At 37.3% G+C, this 19,372-nt stretch overlaps 1 protein-coding gene across 2 annotated transcripts in view; it reads left to right on the top strand.

Annotated features, from left to right (window-relative positions):
- Positions 1-19,372, top strand: part of DTWD2 (DTW domain containing 2) — a 232,896-nt gene that overhangs the window by 104,373 nt on the left and 109,151 nt on the right. For both annotated transcript variants that reach the window (XR_005211467.1, XM_037802102.1), the window contains exon 4: positions 10,142-10,334. Coding sequence is in view for 1 of the 2 variants with exons in the window: in XM_037802102.1 (XP_037658030.1) it covers positions 10,142-10,334 (193 nt within the window). In the remaining variant the exon portion in view is untranslated. The remainder of the gene's footprint in view (positions 1-10,141; positions 10,335-19,372) is intronic.

The following is a 19,372-nucleotide window of genomic DNA, read 5'->3' as shown; positions in this document are numbered from 1 at the left end:
TCTTTTCCCTGTCTATTCTTTTCTGTGTGTGATTTCAGATGTTCTGTCTTCTAGTTCACTAATCCTTTCTTCTGCCCCTTCAAATCTGCTGTTTCATGTCTCCATTGTGTTTTTCATTTCTTCTATTGTGCATTTCATTCCAACACATTCTTCCATTTGTTTTTTTCAAGCTTACAATCTTCTGTGTGGTCACATAGTGTCTTCTTTATATTATTCATCTTTTTCCACATTTTACTTCAGTTTGTTCAGTTGATTTATAAGATTTCTTTGAACATCTTTAATTAGTTCTTTCAACTCCTGCATTCCAGTTGAAGTGTTAGTTTGTTTCTTTGCCTGGTCCATATTTTCATGCTTCCTAATATGATTTGTGATTTTCTGCTATCTCAGCATCTGATATTCTTGATTAGTTTATTCTGGAGATTGTTTTCACTCTTTTACCTGGGGTTTTCTTGTTGGTTGGCTTTGTTTTCTATCTGTTCTTTGGAGTTCAATTTATTCTAGACCTCTAGTGTAACTTCTGTTTAATTGATCAGAATTTTTCAGCCCTTGTTTTTCTGGTTCTTGCCCTGCCTACAGAGAACCTTTTTATGAGGGGGTCTCCCCAGATGTGATAGACCCCAATCAGATTTTCCTGGTCCAGACAGGCCCAGTTCTTGGGAAGATTGAGTAATCAGTGTCATGTTCCTGAGAATGAGATCCGGCAAATTGTCTGACTCTCCTGTGAAGCCTGTAAACTCTGTGGTTTTCCTATCCTGTGCAGTAGGTGGTGCCTGTCAGCCTACAATCCCCACCATTGTAAAGCTATGTGACAACTCTAATCCACAGCAGCCCCTGTCCTTGTCAGGTGTTTGGCTTACTCAAGCTGTTTCTATTTTCCAGGCCCTGGGGTTCAAGTTCTATGAAAGAGAGCTGTCACTTGAGCTGGGTCCTGCTGCCTCTTTTTCTTAGAGCATATGTGCCCTTTAGGGAATTATCTCCCCCAGTTGACTCATTTTTGTCTCTCAGACATCTCTTAGCTCCAGCATTTCCTGGGTCCAACTGAATTTGAAAATACCTGAGGCTTCTCTAATGAGCTACTTAGAATAGTTCTTAAAAGGAAGAAAAGCTAAAAAAAAAAGGCAAAAAAAAAAAATGAAAAAAAAGAAACAAGGGAGTAAAACAGAAATTTCTTTTCATAGCCTTTCTGCAGCCCCCAAGGTTTGCCAGCCAGGAGCTGGACTTGGTAGCTAGTTCTGAGTATCCCTTTTCTTGGGCACAGCCCCTTACCAGCAGTCTGAGCTCTGCCAACTCCAAAAACCTCTTTTATTATTTTTTTTAAATTTTATTTCATTTTATTGTTTTCCATCACTTCTGCCTTCTCTGCTGGGATTAAACCCATGTCTGTTGCTTGGCTGAGCTACTTTCTGTTGCTCCTAGTAGAGATTACTTTAAGATATGCCCTTTAGGAAATTATTTCCTTCACCTAACTAGTTACTCTCAGATATACCTTAATTCTGCCCTTGCCTGGGGAAGTGTTGTTACCTGAAAGTTCCTGCAGCACTAATGGGCTATTGAAAAGTAGAAAAACAAAAGAAAAAAACAGAAATTGAGAGAAAGAAAAAAAAAAAAAAAGCTTTTACAGCTCTAGATCCTAGCTCCCTGGGTTTGCCAGTCTAGAGTTGGAGTTTGTACCCGCTTCTGTGCACCTCTTTTTCTTAGGGCCCAGCATTCTAAGCTCCTCCACCTCCAAATGTCTGTTTTTTTTTTTTTTCTTTTCTTTTCTTTTTTTTTTTTTTAAAGCTCTGTCTCATCTGTGCTGGGGTGAAAAAAACTCCAGTTACAGAGGATCTAAGATGGCGGCATAGAGAGGAGTGGAAGCTAAGTAGTCCCCCTGGAACAACTGAAAAAACCAGAAACAACTAGTAAATAACCTGGAATAACTGCAGGGGGAAAAATGTGACTGTCCACTCATCATACACTAACTGAATTGGGAGGATTGCCCGAGATCACAGCAAAAAATATGTAAGTAAAAACTGCGGATCCAAATCGGGAGACCCCTCCCCCACAGCCCGAGCTACAAAGCTTCATGGTGCCAGAGAGAAGCTTTCTCCCAGCAAGTGAATATAGCTCAGCTGAGCTCCAACTGGGGTTTTAATTAGTGAGTGTGAACTGCTCACTATGAGATACGAATCCCCAACAATTAGACAGAGGCTTTGGGTGACGTTTGACCTTGGAGACCCAGAGGGTTGCCTTGGACTAGCTCTGTTCCTTTTTTGACTCAGTGGAGAAAGCCTCAGCCATTTTCAGTTCCCAGTTCTGTGACCCAGGCAAGGGTATAGCACAGGCAGAGAGACCACTGAAATGCTAATGACCTCCACCTAAGGCATCTATCTTCTCTAAGAGGAAAGGGGTGGGGCCTAGCTCTACTACCTGCCTTTCATTCAGAACTCACACCAGTCAAGAATTACAGGCTAATCTTTGCATCAGGCTAGGGGTGCCCCTGCAGGGCCTGGTGGCCCGGGGCTTCCCCAGAGGGTTGACGCGCACTAGTGACGTAGCACAGCCTTCCCTCAGCAGACGTCCTGGAAGATCACAGCTGAGAAGGGGGGCCTGCTCGGAAAACCCAGGGGCTCTACGTCAATGTCAGTGGTTTGTTGATCAGCGACAGAGAAAATCTGGGGCAAAACTGAAATGAAGGCTTAGACTCTTGCAACAGCCTTGAATCTCTGGGAACACGTAGGGTGTTTGAATATTAAAGCTGCCCTGCCTCCCTGACCACACACACGCCCCCATGTTCAGGGCGGATAGCTCCAAGAACAAACCCAAACTGAGTTCACCAACTGAACCCCACAAAATCATTTCCCCACACACTGCAGAGATAGAGTTGGGGATAACTGACTTGAGGAGTATAGGTGACTCGCAGACGCCATCTGCTGGTTAGTTGGAGAAAGTGTTTGCAACCAACTTGTATTTCTGAAAAATTAGATTGGTATTTTTTTTTTACAACTTGAAAGAACCCTATGAAGCAAAGCAAATGCCAAGAGGCCAAAAACAACAGAAAATCTTAATGCATGTGATAAAACCAGACGATATGGAGAACCCGATTCCAAACACCCAAATCAAAATCTCAGAAGAGACACAGTACTTGGCACAATTAATCAAACAATTACAATTGAGGAATGAAAACGTGGCACAGGATATAAAAGCCATGAAGCAGACCATGGAACAGGATAAAAGGGACATAAAGAAGACCTTAGAAGAGCATAAAGAAGAAATTGCAAGAGTAAATAAAAAAATAGAAGATCTTATGGAAATAAAAGAAATTGTTGGCCAAATTAAAAAGACTCTGGATACTTATAATACAAGATTAGAGGAAGCTGAAGAACGACTTAGTGTCCTAGAGGTCCACAGAACAGAAAATGAAAGAACAAAGGAAAGAATGGAGAAAAAAATCGAAAAAATCAGAAAGGATCCCAGGGATACGATAGATAAAATAAAACGTCCAAATCTAAGACTCATTGGTGTCCCAAAAGGGGAAGAGAAAGGGTCAAGTTCTAGAAAGTGTATTCAAAGAAATTGTTGGGGAAAACTTCCCCAACCTTCTACACAATATAAATACACAAAGCATAAATGCCCAGTGAACTCCAAATAGAATAAACTCAAATAAACCCACTCCAAGACATATTCTGATCAGAGTGTCAAATACTGAAGAGAAGGAGCAAGTTCTGAAAGCAGCAAGAGAAAAGCAACCCACCACATACAAAGGAAACAACATAAGACTAAGTAGTGACTACTCAGTGGCCACCATGGAGATGAGAAGGCAGTGTCATTGCATATTTAAAACTCTTAGAGAGAAAAATTTCCAACCAAGAATACTTTATCCAGCAAAACTCTCCTTCAAATTTGAGGGAGAGCTTAAATTTTTCACAGACAAACAAATGCTGAGAGAGTTTGCCAATAAAAGACCTACCCTACTTCAGATCTAAAGGGAGCCCTACTGACAGAGAAACAAAGAAAGGAGAGAGAGATATAGAGAATTTTAACAAACATATATAGAACTTTACATCCCAAATCACCAGGACACACATTTTTCTCTAGTGATCACGGATCTTTCTCCAGAATGGACCATATGCTGGGACATAAAACAAGCCTCAATAAATTAAAAAAAACAAAACAATTGAACATATTCAAAGCACAATCTCTGACCACAATGGAATACAAATAGAAGTCAATAATGTTTGAATTGTAACTTCACTGTTTACTTCCTACATGATAAAATACATAGATTCTAATGACAAATCAGTGGTTTTGAACTCAACGTAAAATATGTAATTTTTGACAAGAACTATGTAACGGTGGGGGAATGGAGGAGTGTAGGTACATAGTTTATGTGTCCTATTGAAATTAAGTTGGTATCAAAGAAAAACAAGATTGTTATGGATTTAAAAGTTTAATTTTAAGCCCCACGGTAAACACAAAGAAATTATCAGAGAATATGACCATAGAGATGAAAAGTAGAGTATGGGTTAAGAGAAACGGGAGAAGGGGTAATGGGGAGCTAAGAAATGAGTGGACCCAGCATATGGTCCATTCTGGAGAAAGATCTGTGATCACTAGAGAAAAATGTGTGTCCTGGTGATTTGGGATGTAAAGTTCTATGTATGAGTGAAGGGCAATTTCTAGTAATGGATGGTGGGAAGGTGATAGCATTACAACATTCTAAATGTGATTAATCCTGCTAATGGAAGGCTAGGGAGGTGTTGGAATGGGAAGATTTAGGCTGTATATGTGTTTCTACAATTGAGGAAAAAAAAAAAAGTCTAAGCAGATGACAGTTGAATGCCAAGGATGACCCTGGATGGGATCTGAGGATGGAGGACAGGAGGCTCAAAGGGACACAGTTGAGACATAAGGAAAAAGAAATATAGAATGTAAGCTTCGTATCATTGTTGAATCTCTTGTACTTCTTAGCTGTACTTAATGGGATTGCATAAAAAAATGTTCTTGTTCATGGGAATTGTATATGTGAATTATAATGATTGTTCAAGAATGTGTGCAGCTAGCTCTCATATGTTCAGAAGACAGAGCAATAGATGATGGATGATAGATAGGGAGAGAGGGAGGGAGGGAGGGAGGGAAAGAAATAGTGGTGTGACAACATGTTAAAATTAGTGGATCGAGGTATCGAGGGAGGGGGGTCAGGGAATGCTGGAGTTCTGTGTATGGGGTTGTATTGTTTTTGCAACAGTTCCTATAACTTTGAATTTATTTCAAAATAAAATTAAGAAAAAAACACAAAAACTCCAGTTCCTTTTGTGGTTGTTCTTGATTTATCTGTGTTTGTAGTGTCTGTACAACAATTTGAATTCATTAATTAGTTCTACATTTGGAGCCATAGAGCCATCGTCCTTTCTCCCAGCAGAGACTGCTTCTTTTTCCCTCTGGGAACTGGCTCCAAGGCAGTCTCCCCTTCCACTGGGGAGGGGTGCCAGTCCCTTGACCAGAGAAACATACAGTTCTTCACTATGATTTCAGGCATTCCATCCGTTCCAGATTGGTGTATGATGTGTGTGTGGTCACAGAAGTTCCCTAGAAAGTTGTTCCAGACAGTTCCTGGCTATTTGCCAGCTGCCCTAGAGGAGTAACTAAATTCCACACCTCCTCATGCTGCCATCTTGCCCTCTCCCTGGAGGCTTTGTTTTAAGCTTTATTCAGATGGATTTGTTTTCAGTTTTCCATTAGTCCTGGGGCCATAGTCCTTTGCACTTAAAGTTCAACTGGGATTTTGACAGAAAAACCCTAGGTTTACCACATGATTACATTTCAGTGCAACTTGAAATCCTGACTTGGTGTCTGCAGCATCTGACAGTTGCTTAAGTCTTTGCTCAGCTCTGTTAGTATTCCATTTTCACCCTAAGCATACATTGTTTAGGAATTAGTGTTCTTAAAAATTCAAAGGGCATTTATGCATGCATTTTAGAAGTTCACCTTTTGTGTCTCTCCCTATGATTTCCCTTCTCAGTTTCTGGCCACTCTGGTATCTTGGTACTCCTATCTATGACTTGTTAATCCACTCCGATATGCCTGTCACTTTCTGCTTGAGTCTATTCCTTTTTCTTTGTAGAAACTGGGGAATTTCCTCCGGGAAAATTTTGACTTAATGCCAATCTCATTAATTTGTTTCCTTTCAGGGGTTTTATTCCCTATAGTTTTTTTTGCATTTGGTCGCTCATCCATGCCTTTGTAGCCGGTGCCCTGATGGCAACTGTGCCAGGCAGAACCCCATACCAGGTTTGTGACTTTTTGCCATGGGAAGAATTCAGAGTCGAGAGGGGCCAGTAGAAATAAGTAGTAAAGTTTATTAAAGAAAAAAAGAAAGAAGACACTTTAAAGAGAAGCATGCCCTGAATGGGAGTGGATTGCCTTATTATATAGGAAAGTTTTATTGTGGTCTTATCTCAACCTTTGAACACCTGGTGTCTTTTTTGTTGTAGGAGGAGACAGTTACCACAGTGATCAGAACTTATGACCTGCCCTTTCATATCTAAAATTTGTGTTTGGGCAGATGTTGGGCAATCTTTATGACCCCATGCTTTTTGTCATTAACTGAGAATTTGCTTTGGGCCCATGATTTTACAAGTGTTTATGGTTTTGGGAGGCTTTAGAGCTTTAGGGGAAATTTTGGCTCCATGAAGTCTGCAGTTGAAGTTTTGCAGGTTTGCTTTAACTCTTTTGAAGCTGAATAGAAGACCAGGGACCACAGCCTTGATTCTATCCTGCCTCACCTTCATACAGTTGTTTTGTTGGATGTTTACATTGATAGATCATGTGATGGTTTGAAGCTATTTATGTATCTCAGAAAAGATCATGTTCTTAAAGCTAATCCAGTCCCATGGGTGTGGACTCATTGTTAATAGGATCTTTTGGTGAGTAGGCTCTTAACTTGAGATGTGACCCACCTCATTCAGGGAGGGCCTGAATCCTCTTATTGGAGTCTTTTATTAGAGGATAAAAGACAGACAGAAGATTTTGAAAAAAAAATGCCGCAGAAAAGCTGAGAGAGAAAAGAGAGAGAAGCTGAGAGATAAAATTCAGAGAAGTTGAGAGAGAGGGACACACAGAAGCAAAGAGAAACCACAGAAACAGAGAGGAAGCTACTGAAGCCAGAAGGTGGAAGCAGCGAAACTTGGGACAGAAGGGAGAGACCACCAGATCCCATGTGCTTTGAGGATCACTGCTAGACAGTCTTCAGGGAAGAACCATCGCCTGTTGATGGCTTGATTTTGGCATTTTCATGGCCTCAGAACTGTAAACTTGTAAGTTAATAAATCCTCATTGTAAAAGCCCAACCCATTTCTTGTATATTACATTTTGTGAGCTCTTGCAAACTAAACACAGGGCATTGCACTATTACTCGAGGTAAAACTCTGTGTGGTTCTCAGTTTCCACGTCCACTTTTCTTTCCTATTTATCAGTGAATGGCAGTTCTGTGTACGTTGTGTGTGTGTGTTTGGGCTACAAACCCAGTGATGGAGTCTTCTCTTGCATTTCTTATATCTAATCCAAGCAATGTTGCCCTTATTTCATTCATAGTTTTAAAAATTGTCCACCAGTTGTTATTTCTGCTGCCATTATTTTAATTCGGGCTGTCATCTAATCTGACATTTATTTCTGCTACAGTCCCCTGATACCTAGTTTTGCCTTTTTGTCATCCATTCTCCAGAATGACTTTTTTTTCAATAATAAATCTGGTCATGTCATTTCCTATTTAATACCTGTGGTTGTTTACTACTAACTTTAAAGTGTAAACTCCTTTCTGCTGGCATACAAGGCTATTTATATTTTTTCTTTAGCCTTGTTTATACCCTAATATCTCTTTTAAACTGCAGCCCCAGTAAACTAATTGTTCGAAGTATTTTGTATGTTTTTTTTTTATTACTATCCGGATTTATTAGTTGGCATTGAATTAAAATTTTATATTTTCTAGGGTTTTTTTTAAAAATTCATTTTTATTGAGACATATTCACATACCATGCAGTCATACAAAACAAAGCATACATTCAGTTGTTTATAGTACCATTATATAGTTGTGCTTTCATCACCAAAATTAAGTTTTGACTTTTTCATTACCACACACACAAAAAATAATAAGAATAAAAATTAAAGTGGAAAAGAACAATTAAATTAAAAAAGAACACTGGGTGCCTCTTTTTTTTTTTTCCTTCCCCCATTTTTCTACTTATTATCCATAAAGTAGACAAAGGGGAGTGTGGTCCATATGGCTTTCCCAATCACATTGTCAACCCTCACAAGCTACATTTTTATACAATCGTCTTCAAGATTCATGGGTTCTGGGTTGTAGTTTGATAGTTTCAGGTATCTACCACCAGCTACCCCAATTCATTAGAACCTAAAAAGGTTTGTCTATATTGTGTGTAAGAGTGCCCACCAGAGTGACCTCTCGGCTCCTTTTGGAATCTCTCTTCCACTGAAGCTTATTTCATTTCCTTTCACTTCCCCCTTTTCGTCAAGAAGATGTTCTCCATCCCACGATGCCGGGTCTGGATTCCTCCCTGGGAGACATATTCCATGTTGCCAGAGAGGTTCAATCCCCTGGGTGTCAGATCCCACGTAGAGGGGAGGGCAGTGATTTCACCTGCCAAGTTGGCTTAGCTAGAGAGAGAGGGCCACATCTGAACAAAAAGAGGCATTTGGGAAGAGGCTGTTAGGCACATTTATAGGCAGGCCTAGCATCTCCTTTGCAGCAACAGTCTTCCCAAGGGCAAGTCCTGTGGTAGAGGGCTCAGTCCCCTCTGTCTGTGAGCACATCAGCAACCATTGAGGTGGGGAAGCCCAACACCCCTGCATTCTCCACCAGCTCCTCAAGGGGACTCTGCATATTTTTTTCGTTTTTTTAAATTAACTTTTTTTTAAAAAAATCAACTATATAAAAAAAAATTAAAAAAAAAACATACAATAAAAAACCATTTCAAACAAACCATAACAAGGGAGTAAGAAAAAAGACAACTGAACTAAGATAACTACTTTACTTTCAACATGTTCCTATTCTATCCCAAGAAAATAATATCCCCTCTGAGATAATATCCCCTCTGGACCTTCCTAAAAGAATATTCCTTCTTCTTACACCATGCTTCATCCTACTGAGTTGAGCTATTTGTCTTTTAAGAATTAACTTAGATGTTACTTCCACTAGGAAGTCTGGAGGTTTAGCTAACCACTTTCCTGCTATTCCTCTTATCTCACTGTATTTTTGTTTAATTAATAGACTTTATTTTTTAGAACAGTTTTAGATTTACTGAAAAAAATAAGTAGTTGTACATAGAGTTCCCACGTTACTTTGCTCCTCTGACACAGCTTTTCCTGTTATTCCCACCTTGTATTTTGTGGTGCATTTGTTGCAATTAGTGAACCAATATTGATACATTATTGTTAGCTAAAACCTATAGTTTACATTAAGATCCACTCTGTTGTACAGTTCTGTGGATTTTGACAAATTCATAATGTCTCGTATCCACCATTACAGTATCATACAGAATAGTTTTGCTGCTCTAAAAATCCCCTCTGCATCACCTATCCCTCTCCCTCTCTACCTGAACTCCTGGAAAGCACTTACATTTTTATGGTCTCTGTAGTTTTGCCTTTTACGGAATGTCTGATGGTTAAAATCATAGAGTATACCAGCTTTTTAATTCTGACTTATTTTACTTAACAATATATGTTTCAGATTCTTCCATGATTTTTTTTGTGATTTGATAACTCATTTCATTTTATTACTGAATAATATTCCATTGTATGGATGTACCATAGTATGTTTATGCATTCACTGATTGCAGGACATCATGTTTGCTTCCAGTTATCATCAATTATAAATAAAGTTGGTATAAACAGATTTTTGTGTGGGCACAAGTTTTCAACTCAATTATGTAAATATCTTGGTTGTAATTGTAGTGTTGTGGGTAACAAATGAGTGAAAAGTACACAAAATTTTGTGTGTTTTGACACATACTTTATGGACTAATTAATATACCTGTTTAATTACACAAATGACCAAATAAAGGGAACCTTCATTAGGAAATTTCATCATCAGTATTATAAGACTTTTTCCCAGCTTAGTAAATAACTTTTTTTTTTTTTTTTTAAGAGATCCTGAACTTTCAGCTATTTGCCGAAAGTCTGGTACATTAATATTATACCCAGGAGCTGAAGCTGCTAATTTGGAAGAATTTATATTAGATTCTCCTATTTATCCTTCCACAATCATCATTATTGATGGTACATGGAGCCAGGCTAAGGACATTTTCTATAAGAATTCCTTGTTCCGACTTCCCAAACAGGTAAGCTAGTATTTTAACAAAATAAACACAAATGTATAATTATGTATATTGTATGAGTTGATATGCATACATTTTTATATAATGAATTTGCTGATATTTATAGTATTCATATAATAGATATGTATAAGTACATATATGTAGAAAATTTGAAATTTATCATCCTTTCTCAATTCCTGCTGTCAAAGTTCACCATAGTTTATAGATTTTGCAATATTAAGAGTCTCTCAGACTTTTAATCAGAGAAGTCACTAAGGATTAATTTTTGTATATATATTAATACTCCTATAAAGAGCATTATATTTAAATTTTTAATTTAACTAGTATATTAGCTAGTTCTTATTAGCAATGATTGAATTTTTATGAAATGCTTTTTTGTCATTCATTATGATCTTATGGTTTATCCTTCAGTTTGTTGATATAATTAATTATGATGGTATATTTTCTAATACTGAACCATTCTGTGTTCATAGAATGAACTCTGCTTGGTCATATTATATTATTATTTTGGTGTACTACTGAAGCATATTTTATTTAATGACATCACTTTATAATTTATATAGTTTTATACCTTTATCATGTTTGAGTATAAACTGATATTAACATCATAAAATAAATTGAGGAGATTTTTATATTTTCCTATGACCTGGAATAGTTTAAGTAACATTGTTATTCCTTTTTCTTAATAATTAGATGAAACTCATTGTTGAAACCACTGGGTCCTGGCCTCTTTAAAAATAGTAACTTTTTAATACTTTTAAACTCTTCTATGGAAATTATTCAGGATTTCTACTTCTATTTGGATCAATTTTAATATCTTTTGAATTTCTCTAGGGAACTGCTCTTTCACTGTAAGTTATCAACACGATTATTATATTTTCATAAATAATTTTAAACAGTTATTTAAATTCCTTCTGAATGTGTCCTTTCTCATTTTTTATCTCCCTTTCTCTTTCACACATATTTTCTACAAAGAGACTCAAAAGAGAATTCTTTTTCTTTTCTGTTCTCTTTCTGATTTTGTAAGGTTTCTAAGTTCCTTTATTAAGAGTACTATGTTCCTTTAATAATGAGAGAAGACTACAATATTTCCTTTGAATATAACTTTCATTGTGTCTTTTAAAAAAATTTTTTAAACTGAAATACGTTCGTATACCATACAATGATCCAAAATGTAAAACAGTTTTTCACAGTGTCATCATATAGTTGTGCATTCATCACAGTTTTTGAACATTTTCATTACTCAAAAAATAAAAATAAGAATAAAAGTAAAAAGAACACCCAAAATGTCCCATACCCCTCCTCCCCCATATTATTCATTTATTTTTTGTCCCCATTTTTCTACTCATTTGTCCATATACTGGGTAAAGGGAATGTGAACCATGAGGTTTTCACAATCACACGGTCACATCATATAAGCTATATGGTTATATGATCACCGTCAAGAATTGAGGATACTGGATTACGGTTCAATGGTTTCATATATTTTCTTCTATTCTAATAAACTAAAAACTAAACAGCCATTTCTATATAACGGATAAGAGTTACCTCCAGAAAGACCTCTGGACTCCATTTGAAATCTCTCAGGTTGCTTTGCCTCTGAGCACAGGCTGTGTCTAACCCAGCCAGGTTAAATTGCGGATTCCTATGCCCTCACTTTGCCAGCCAAAACCTGGCTCAGTGTGGGGCTCCACCTGTAGCAAAGTACTCCTTCAGCCAACTCCAGCTGTCTCCAAGGCAAGGAAACAGCCACCATCTGCTGCTTTTCTCAAAGATGGGGGAAGGGCTTTCAGACCCAGGGCTGAAAACAGTCTCTGTCCATGTTTTCTCAGTCTCTTTGTCCTTCACTGATCTGTGCCTTGAAATGTCTTCCCCTGTCACCATGCCTTGAAACATGAGGGTATTTTTCACCCCAGTGAAATTTTAAAATCTGTGTCCCTGGTGGGAGGGTTCCTGTCTGCTGTTTTATGTGTCTTTCCTACATGGAGACTGAGTGAGGGGTGGGGGGACCGGCTGGTCAGGGACAGAAAATTCTTACCTGATATTTCTTCTCTTTCTTCAATTTGGCATTGTATTTAGCTGTGGTATATAGCCTTTGTTACATTAAAGGAAGCATAATACAGTGTTTCTGTGAACTATAGCCTCTAGTTTGCATTGGTTGTATTTTTTTCCCTGATACCACCTATTTTTAACATCTTGCAAGGTTGACATTCATTTGATCTCCCTCATGTAAAAACATATTTGCACATTTATCACAATTGTTGAGGACTGTAGTTTTCCTTCTGGTGTTCCACGTGCTCCTAAACTTCCTCTCTCAACCATACTCACAGTCATCTTTGTTCAGTGTACTTACATTTCTGTGCTACTATCACCCAAAATTGTGTTTCAAACCTCTCCTTCTTGTCTTTTCCTATCTGCCTGTAGTGCTCCCTTTAGTATTTCCTGTAAAGCAGGTATCTTGTTCACAAACTCTGTCATTGTCTGTTTGTCAGAGAATATTTTAAGCTCTCCCTCATATTTGAAGGACAATTTTGCTGGATATACAATTCTTGGTTGGTGGTTTTTCTCTTTCAGTATCTTAAATATATCACACCACTTCCTTCTTGCTTCCTCCATTGTTTCTACTGAGAAATCTGCACATAGTCTTATCAAGCTTCTTTGTATTTGATAGCTTGCTTTTCTCTTTCTGCTTTCAGGATTCTTCTTTGTCTTTGACATTTGATAAACCGATTATTAAGTGTCTTGGCATAAGTCTATTCAGATCTGTTTGTGGTATGTTGTGCTTCTTGGGTCTGTAATTTTAGGTCTTTCATAAGAAATGGGAGATTTCATTGATTATTTCCCCTATTATTGCTTCTGCCTCTTCTTCCCTTTTCTACACTCATGACATGTACATTCATGCGCTTCATTTTGTGATTCAGTTCGCTGAGACATTGCTCATATTTTTCCAGTTTTTTTCCCTATCTGTTCTTTTGTGTGTAGGATTTCAGGTGTCTTGTTCTCTAGTTCCTGAGTATTTTCTTCTGCCTCTTAAGATCTGCTGTTGTATGTCTCCATTGTGTTTTTCATCTCTTGTGTTGTGCCTTTCATTTCCATAGATTCTGCCAGTTGTTTTTTCGAAGGTTCGATTTCTACTTTATGTACGCCTAGTGTTTTCTTTATAGCCTTCATGTCTTTTGCTACATCTTCCCTAAACTCGTTGATTTGTTTTTTTATTTGATTTAGCATATTTCTTTGAAAATCTTTAATAGATTGTTTCATTAAAGTGAAACACTATCTCAACTGTATCTTGATTGAGGTGTAAATTTGTTCCTTTGACTGGGCCATATCTTCGCTTTTCCTAGTATAGATTGTAGTTTTCTGTTTTCTAGGCATCTGGTGTCCTTGGTTACCCCAGTTAGATTTTCCCAGACCAGAACAGGTTCAGGTCTCAGAATGAAGTTATATTCAGGGTGTATCTTAGAAGAATGACAGACTTTTCTGGAAGTCTCCAGTTGCTGTACTTTTCCTAACCTGTCCAGCAGGTGGTGCCTGTCAGCCTGTGGCTCCCAACTGGTATAAGGAGATGTGGCCCCTTTAGTTTCTGTTTTGGCTGTTTACCCGGATCTCTGGTGTCTGGTTCTAAAGGGGATGCTGGGCCCCACCTTCTTATTCTTAGGGAAGATGTAACTCCTAGGAATTTATCACATGCATTTCAGTAGTCTTTCTGATTCTGTTATCTCCGCCCCTGTCTGGGTCAGAGTGCTGCAAACTGAAAATGGCTACGGCTCTCTCCTCTGAGCCCCTCAGGTTGAGCAAGACAAAAAGTGACAGAAAGCCCCCTTTAGAGCCAGTACACGGCCCCCCAGTTTAACTCATCGACCAGAGGTAACACCTGGTTTTCTGGGCTCCCCCTCCCAAGACAAGTGAGTCTTCTGGTTCTTTAAGGTCAGTCATCACTAAAAGCCTCTGTCTGCTTGTTGGGGGTTTATAGCTTGTATTCGGCAGTTCACATTTGTTAATTACAACCCCCATTGGAGCTCAGTTGAGCTATACTTGCCGGGAGAGTGCTGCTCTCTACCATAGCAAGGTTTTACAGCTAAGCCTGCCGTGGGGGGAGGGAGCTCTTGGCACAGTTCCACAGTTTTTATTTACAGATTTTATGCTGCGATCTCAGGTATTCCTCCCAATGCAGGTTGGTGTACAATGTGTGGACCGTTACGGTTGTCCCCCAGCATTTATTCCAAACTTTTTACTGGCTATTCCTGGTTTTTCATTAGTTGTTCCAAGGGACTAACTAAATTCCACTCTGCTTTATGCTGCCATCTTGCCCCCACTCTGTCCTTTTGTATTTTTAATGAAGTTTGCTTTGCTTTTCCAGTAGTTTTTGTCTTTTTTATTTATCTGTTCTGTTGTTGGGTGCATACAAAGCATGCGCTTGCTGAAGAATAGCAATGAAATTCTGACTTCTGAGATTTTAATCTCAGATTCGTTTCTAGTTTTTATTCCCTTTACTAAAAATACAGATATTGTTTTTGAATGAGACTCAAATATATGAAATGATTTTTAAAAATAGTTAACAGTTTGAATGCTTTTTATCAGCCAGATCCACTTCCAAGGACTTTGTATATTTACACATGTACATATTTACACAGGTAAGTATTCTTATTATTTTAGATAATAGAAGAAGAAACTAAGGCAGGTTTGTCTAATTTCTGAAATGTTGGATGTGTTCCACAGGAACTTCTAGTAAAAGGCATAGGTGCTGTAAGATTGTGGCACGTTTCACGTGAAATTTTATGTTTATATTACATTTAGATATTTCCCAGTATACCCACAAAATTTAAGAAAAGCGTTACTTTTGTAAAATTTTTTTTGCAAATATTTGACATTTTTCTTTTGCATGGATATGCCATACCTACATCTTTAAGCTTTCATTTTGTGGTAACTGTTTGACTACAACAGAGATTAAGCACATAGTCAAACTTAGAAGACTAAAAGCTATTTTTAAAAATGAAATTCACAAAAATGATTTTTCTCCTTAAATTGAGCAACAGTTAAAGAAATTTGTAAATTAAATTATTTTCCCTGTCCTACTATATCCCACATTTCTATCATCGCTTCTTTTTGGTCTTTGTTTATTCAAACTAGATGCACACATATAGGTGGATATTATTTAACCTTGAAATGGGTAATTATTTACAGCTATAAGCTAAAACCAAAATAATTGAATGAAACATCTGGTAATTCTGATTACATTGGAGGAAAAAATCACCATGAACTAAAGGGAAAAGGCAAATGACTTTCTGGAATACTGTAAATCAGATAAAGTCTTCCTAAGCTTAGATTTCTTATAAATGAATGTGGTAAAAGTAAAAATCTCAATTACAAAATAGGTAATATATATGAAAATAAAGCTCACAACATAGACATGAATGTATTATTTGTATGTTTAATAAATAATAAATACTTAATAAAGTGACGATAATATTTGAATTTTTAAACTTTTCATGTTGAAATGACTGCAAACTTAACAGAAAAGTTTCAAGAATAATGCAGAGAATCCTCTTGTATGCCCTTCACTCAAAGTCCTCAAGTGTTAACATTAAACAACATTTGTTTTATTGAAGTCTCCACATGCTTATGTATAATACAGTGCTTTTTTAAACCATTTGAAAGAAAGCAATAGCATTCAAAATTTACATTTTAAAATTGAAAATTTGCTAGCTCTAGACTAGCAAGATTATCTTTTCCTAAACATTTTTTTTGCCTGAAATGTAAAAACAAAATAATTTAAAATTCAACTGAATTTATAAAAACTCAATGTTAAATATATTGAGACCTTTTTATTTTCATATACTTGAAAAATATGGATCATCTTGGAAAGAATGATATGCATGAGCATTTAGATTCTTATACATGTAACCCAAATATATGAGTATGGCTTGGTCAGACAAAATGTTTCAAAAGGTTGGTTTCAGAAAACTAACCAATGAAATTAGTACATTTACTTTTTCTAAAATATGCATAGATAGAGTTGAAAACTGGATTGAATGTTATAAGTAACTGTATACATATTATTAGACATATAAAACTAAAATATTGATAATTGTGATTTTTTAAAATCAGTTTTAAAAGATAAATTCACATACCGTACAATTCATCTAAAGTGTACAATCAGTGCCTTCTATGATATTCACAGAGTTGTGCATTCATCACCGCAATGAATTCTAGAACATTTTTACTACAAGTGAACAAGAGGCTCACTATGTTATACATAGTTTTCATCCTCTGACTTTCCTTCTAGTGATATACATGACCCTAAGCTTTCCATTTTAACCACAATTGCACCTGCCTATCATTGCTAATTACACTTACTATAATGGGCTACCATTATCTCTATCCATATCCAAACCTTATTGCATATTCTGCACAAATTAAGTATTAGTTCTTCATTCTTTGCCCTTATTCTAGCTTCTGATACCTATGTTCTAGGTATTAACACTGTGAGTTTCCTAGTTATATTTAGTTCTTATTAGTGAAGTCATATATGTGTTCTTTTGTATCCATCTTATTTCACTCAATATAATGTCCTCAGGTTTCATTGATGTAGTCACATGTGTCATGACTTCATTTCTTCTTACAACTGAATAATATTCCATCGAATGTATATACCACATTTTGTCCATTCATCAGTTGATGGATGCCTGGATGTTTCCATCTTTTGGCAATTGTGAATAATGCTGTGTGAACATTGGTATGCAAATATCTGTTCTTGTCCCTACTTTCAGTTCTTCTGAGTATATACCTAGTAGTGTTACTGCCTGGTAGTAAGGCAGCTCTATACTTAGCTTCCTGAGGAAGTGCCAGACTGACCCCCCACTGGGGCTATACTATTCTGTGTTCCCACTGTGAATGTGTTTCTGTTTCTCCACATTCTCTCAAACACTTGCAGTTTTTTTTTTTTTTTTTTAGTTAGTGGCCACTCTAGTAGGTGTGAAATATCTCATTGTAGTATTGATTTACATTTCCGTAGTAGCTAGTGATGGTGAGACTCGTTTCCTGTGCTTTTTAGCCATTTGTATAACCTCCTTGGTAAAATGTCTACTCATGTCTTTAGCCCATTTTTTAATTGGGTTTGTCTTTTTATCATTGAGTTATAGGACCTCTTTATATATCCTAGATAATAAACCCTTATTAGATATGTGGTTCCTAAATATTTTCTACCATTGAGTAGGCTGCTTGATAAATTGACAAATTCCTTTGAAGCACAAAAGAATGCAATTTTGAAGAGGTCCATTTATCTTGTTTTTCTTTCATTACTTGTGCTTTGGGTGTAAGGTTTAGGAAATCACCTCCTATCACAAGATCTTGAAGATGCTTCCCTACATTTTCTTCTAGGAGTATTATGGTTCTGGCTTTTATATTTAGGTCTTTGATCCATTTGGAGTTAATTTTTGTATAAAGTGTGAGATAGGGGTCCCCTTTCATTCTTTTGGATATGGATATTCAGTTTTCCCAGAACCATGTGTTGAAGAGACTGTTCTGTCCCAGTTGGATTGCTTTGGCAGCCTTGTCAAAAATCAATTGACAGTAGATGTGATAGTCCGTATCTGAACTCTCAATTTGATTCCATTGGTCAATATATCAGTATATCAGTACCATGCTGTTTTGACCACTGAGGCTTTATAATACACTAGAAAGTCAGGAAGTGAGAGTCCTCCAACTTCCATTTTCTTTTTCAAGAAGTTTTTGGCTATCTGGGGCCCCTTATGCTTCCAAATAAATTTGAAAATTGGCTTTTCCATTTCTGCACTGTAGGCTATTGGAACCTTGATTGGGACTGCGTTGAATCAGTACATCAATTTGGGTAGAATTGGCATCTTAATGACATTAAGTCTTCCAGTCAGTGAACATGGAATGCCCTTCCATTTATTAGGTCTTCTTTGATTTCTTATAGCAGTGCTTTGTAGTTTTATGAATATAGGTCCTTCACATCTGTTCTGGTTTGCTAATGCTGCCAGAATGCAAAACACCACAGATGGATTGACTTTTATAAAAGGGGGTTTATTTGGTTACACAGTTACAGTCTTAAGGCCATAAAGTGTCCAAGGTAACACATCAGCAATCAGGTACCTTCACTAGAGGATGGCCAGTGGTGTCCAGAAAACCTCTGTTAGCTGGGAAGGCATGTGGCTGGCGTCTGCTCCAAAGTTCTGGTGTCAAACTGGCTTTCTCCCAGGATGTTCCTCTCTAGGCTGCAGTTCCTCAAAAATGTCACTTTTGGTTGCTCTTGGGGTGTTTATCTTCTTTTAGCTTCTCCAGAGCAAGAGTCTGCTTTCAACGGCTATCTCCAAAATATCTCTGTAAGCTTCAGCTCCTCTCTCAGCTTCCATGTGTTCTTCAAAGTGTCCCTCTTGGCTGTAGCAAGCCCACTGCTTCTTTCTGAGTTTATATAGTGCTCCAGTAAACTGCTCAAGGCCTATGCTGAATGGGCAGGGCGACACCTCAATGGAAATTATCCAGTCAGAGTTATCACTCACAGTTGGGTGGGGCACATTTCCATGGAAACAACCTAATCCAAATGTCCCAACTTAATCCCCACTAATATGTCTGCCCCCACAAGATTGCATCAAAGAACATGGCTTTTTCTGGGGGATGTAATGTATACAAAACGGTACATCATCTTTGGTTCAGTTTATTCCTACATATTTGATTCTTTTAGTTTTCATCATAGACGGAATTTTTTTTCTGATTCCCTCCACAGATTGCTCATTACTGATATATAGGAACACTACTGACATTTGCTGTTGATCCTGTATCCTGCTACTTTGGTGAACTTGTTTATTGGATCTAGTAGCCCTGTAAAATTTTCAGGGCATTCTAGGTATAGGATTATATCATCTGCTAATAGTGAAAGTTTTATTTCTTCCTTTCTCATTTGGATGGTTTTAATTTCTTTCTTTTATTTTTTATTTTTTTTTGGCTAATTGCTCTGGCTAGGACTTCCAAAATCATGTTGAATCGCAGTGGTGACAGTGGGCAGCTTTATCTTGCTCCAG

The sequence above is a fragment of the Choloepus didactylus genome, chromosome 13, assembly GCF_015220235.1.
Source record: "Choloepus didactylus isolate mChoDid1 chromosome 13, mChoDid1.pri, whole genome shotgun sequence".
NCBI lineage: Eukaryota > Metazoa > Chordata > Mammalia > Pilosa > Megalonychidae > Choloepus > Choloepus didactylus.
This window is presented reverse-complemented; position numbering and strand designations above follow the sequence as displayed.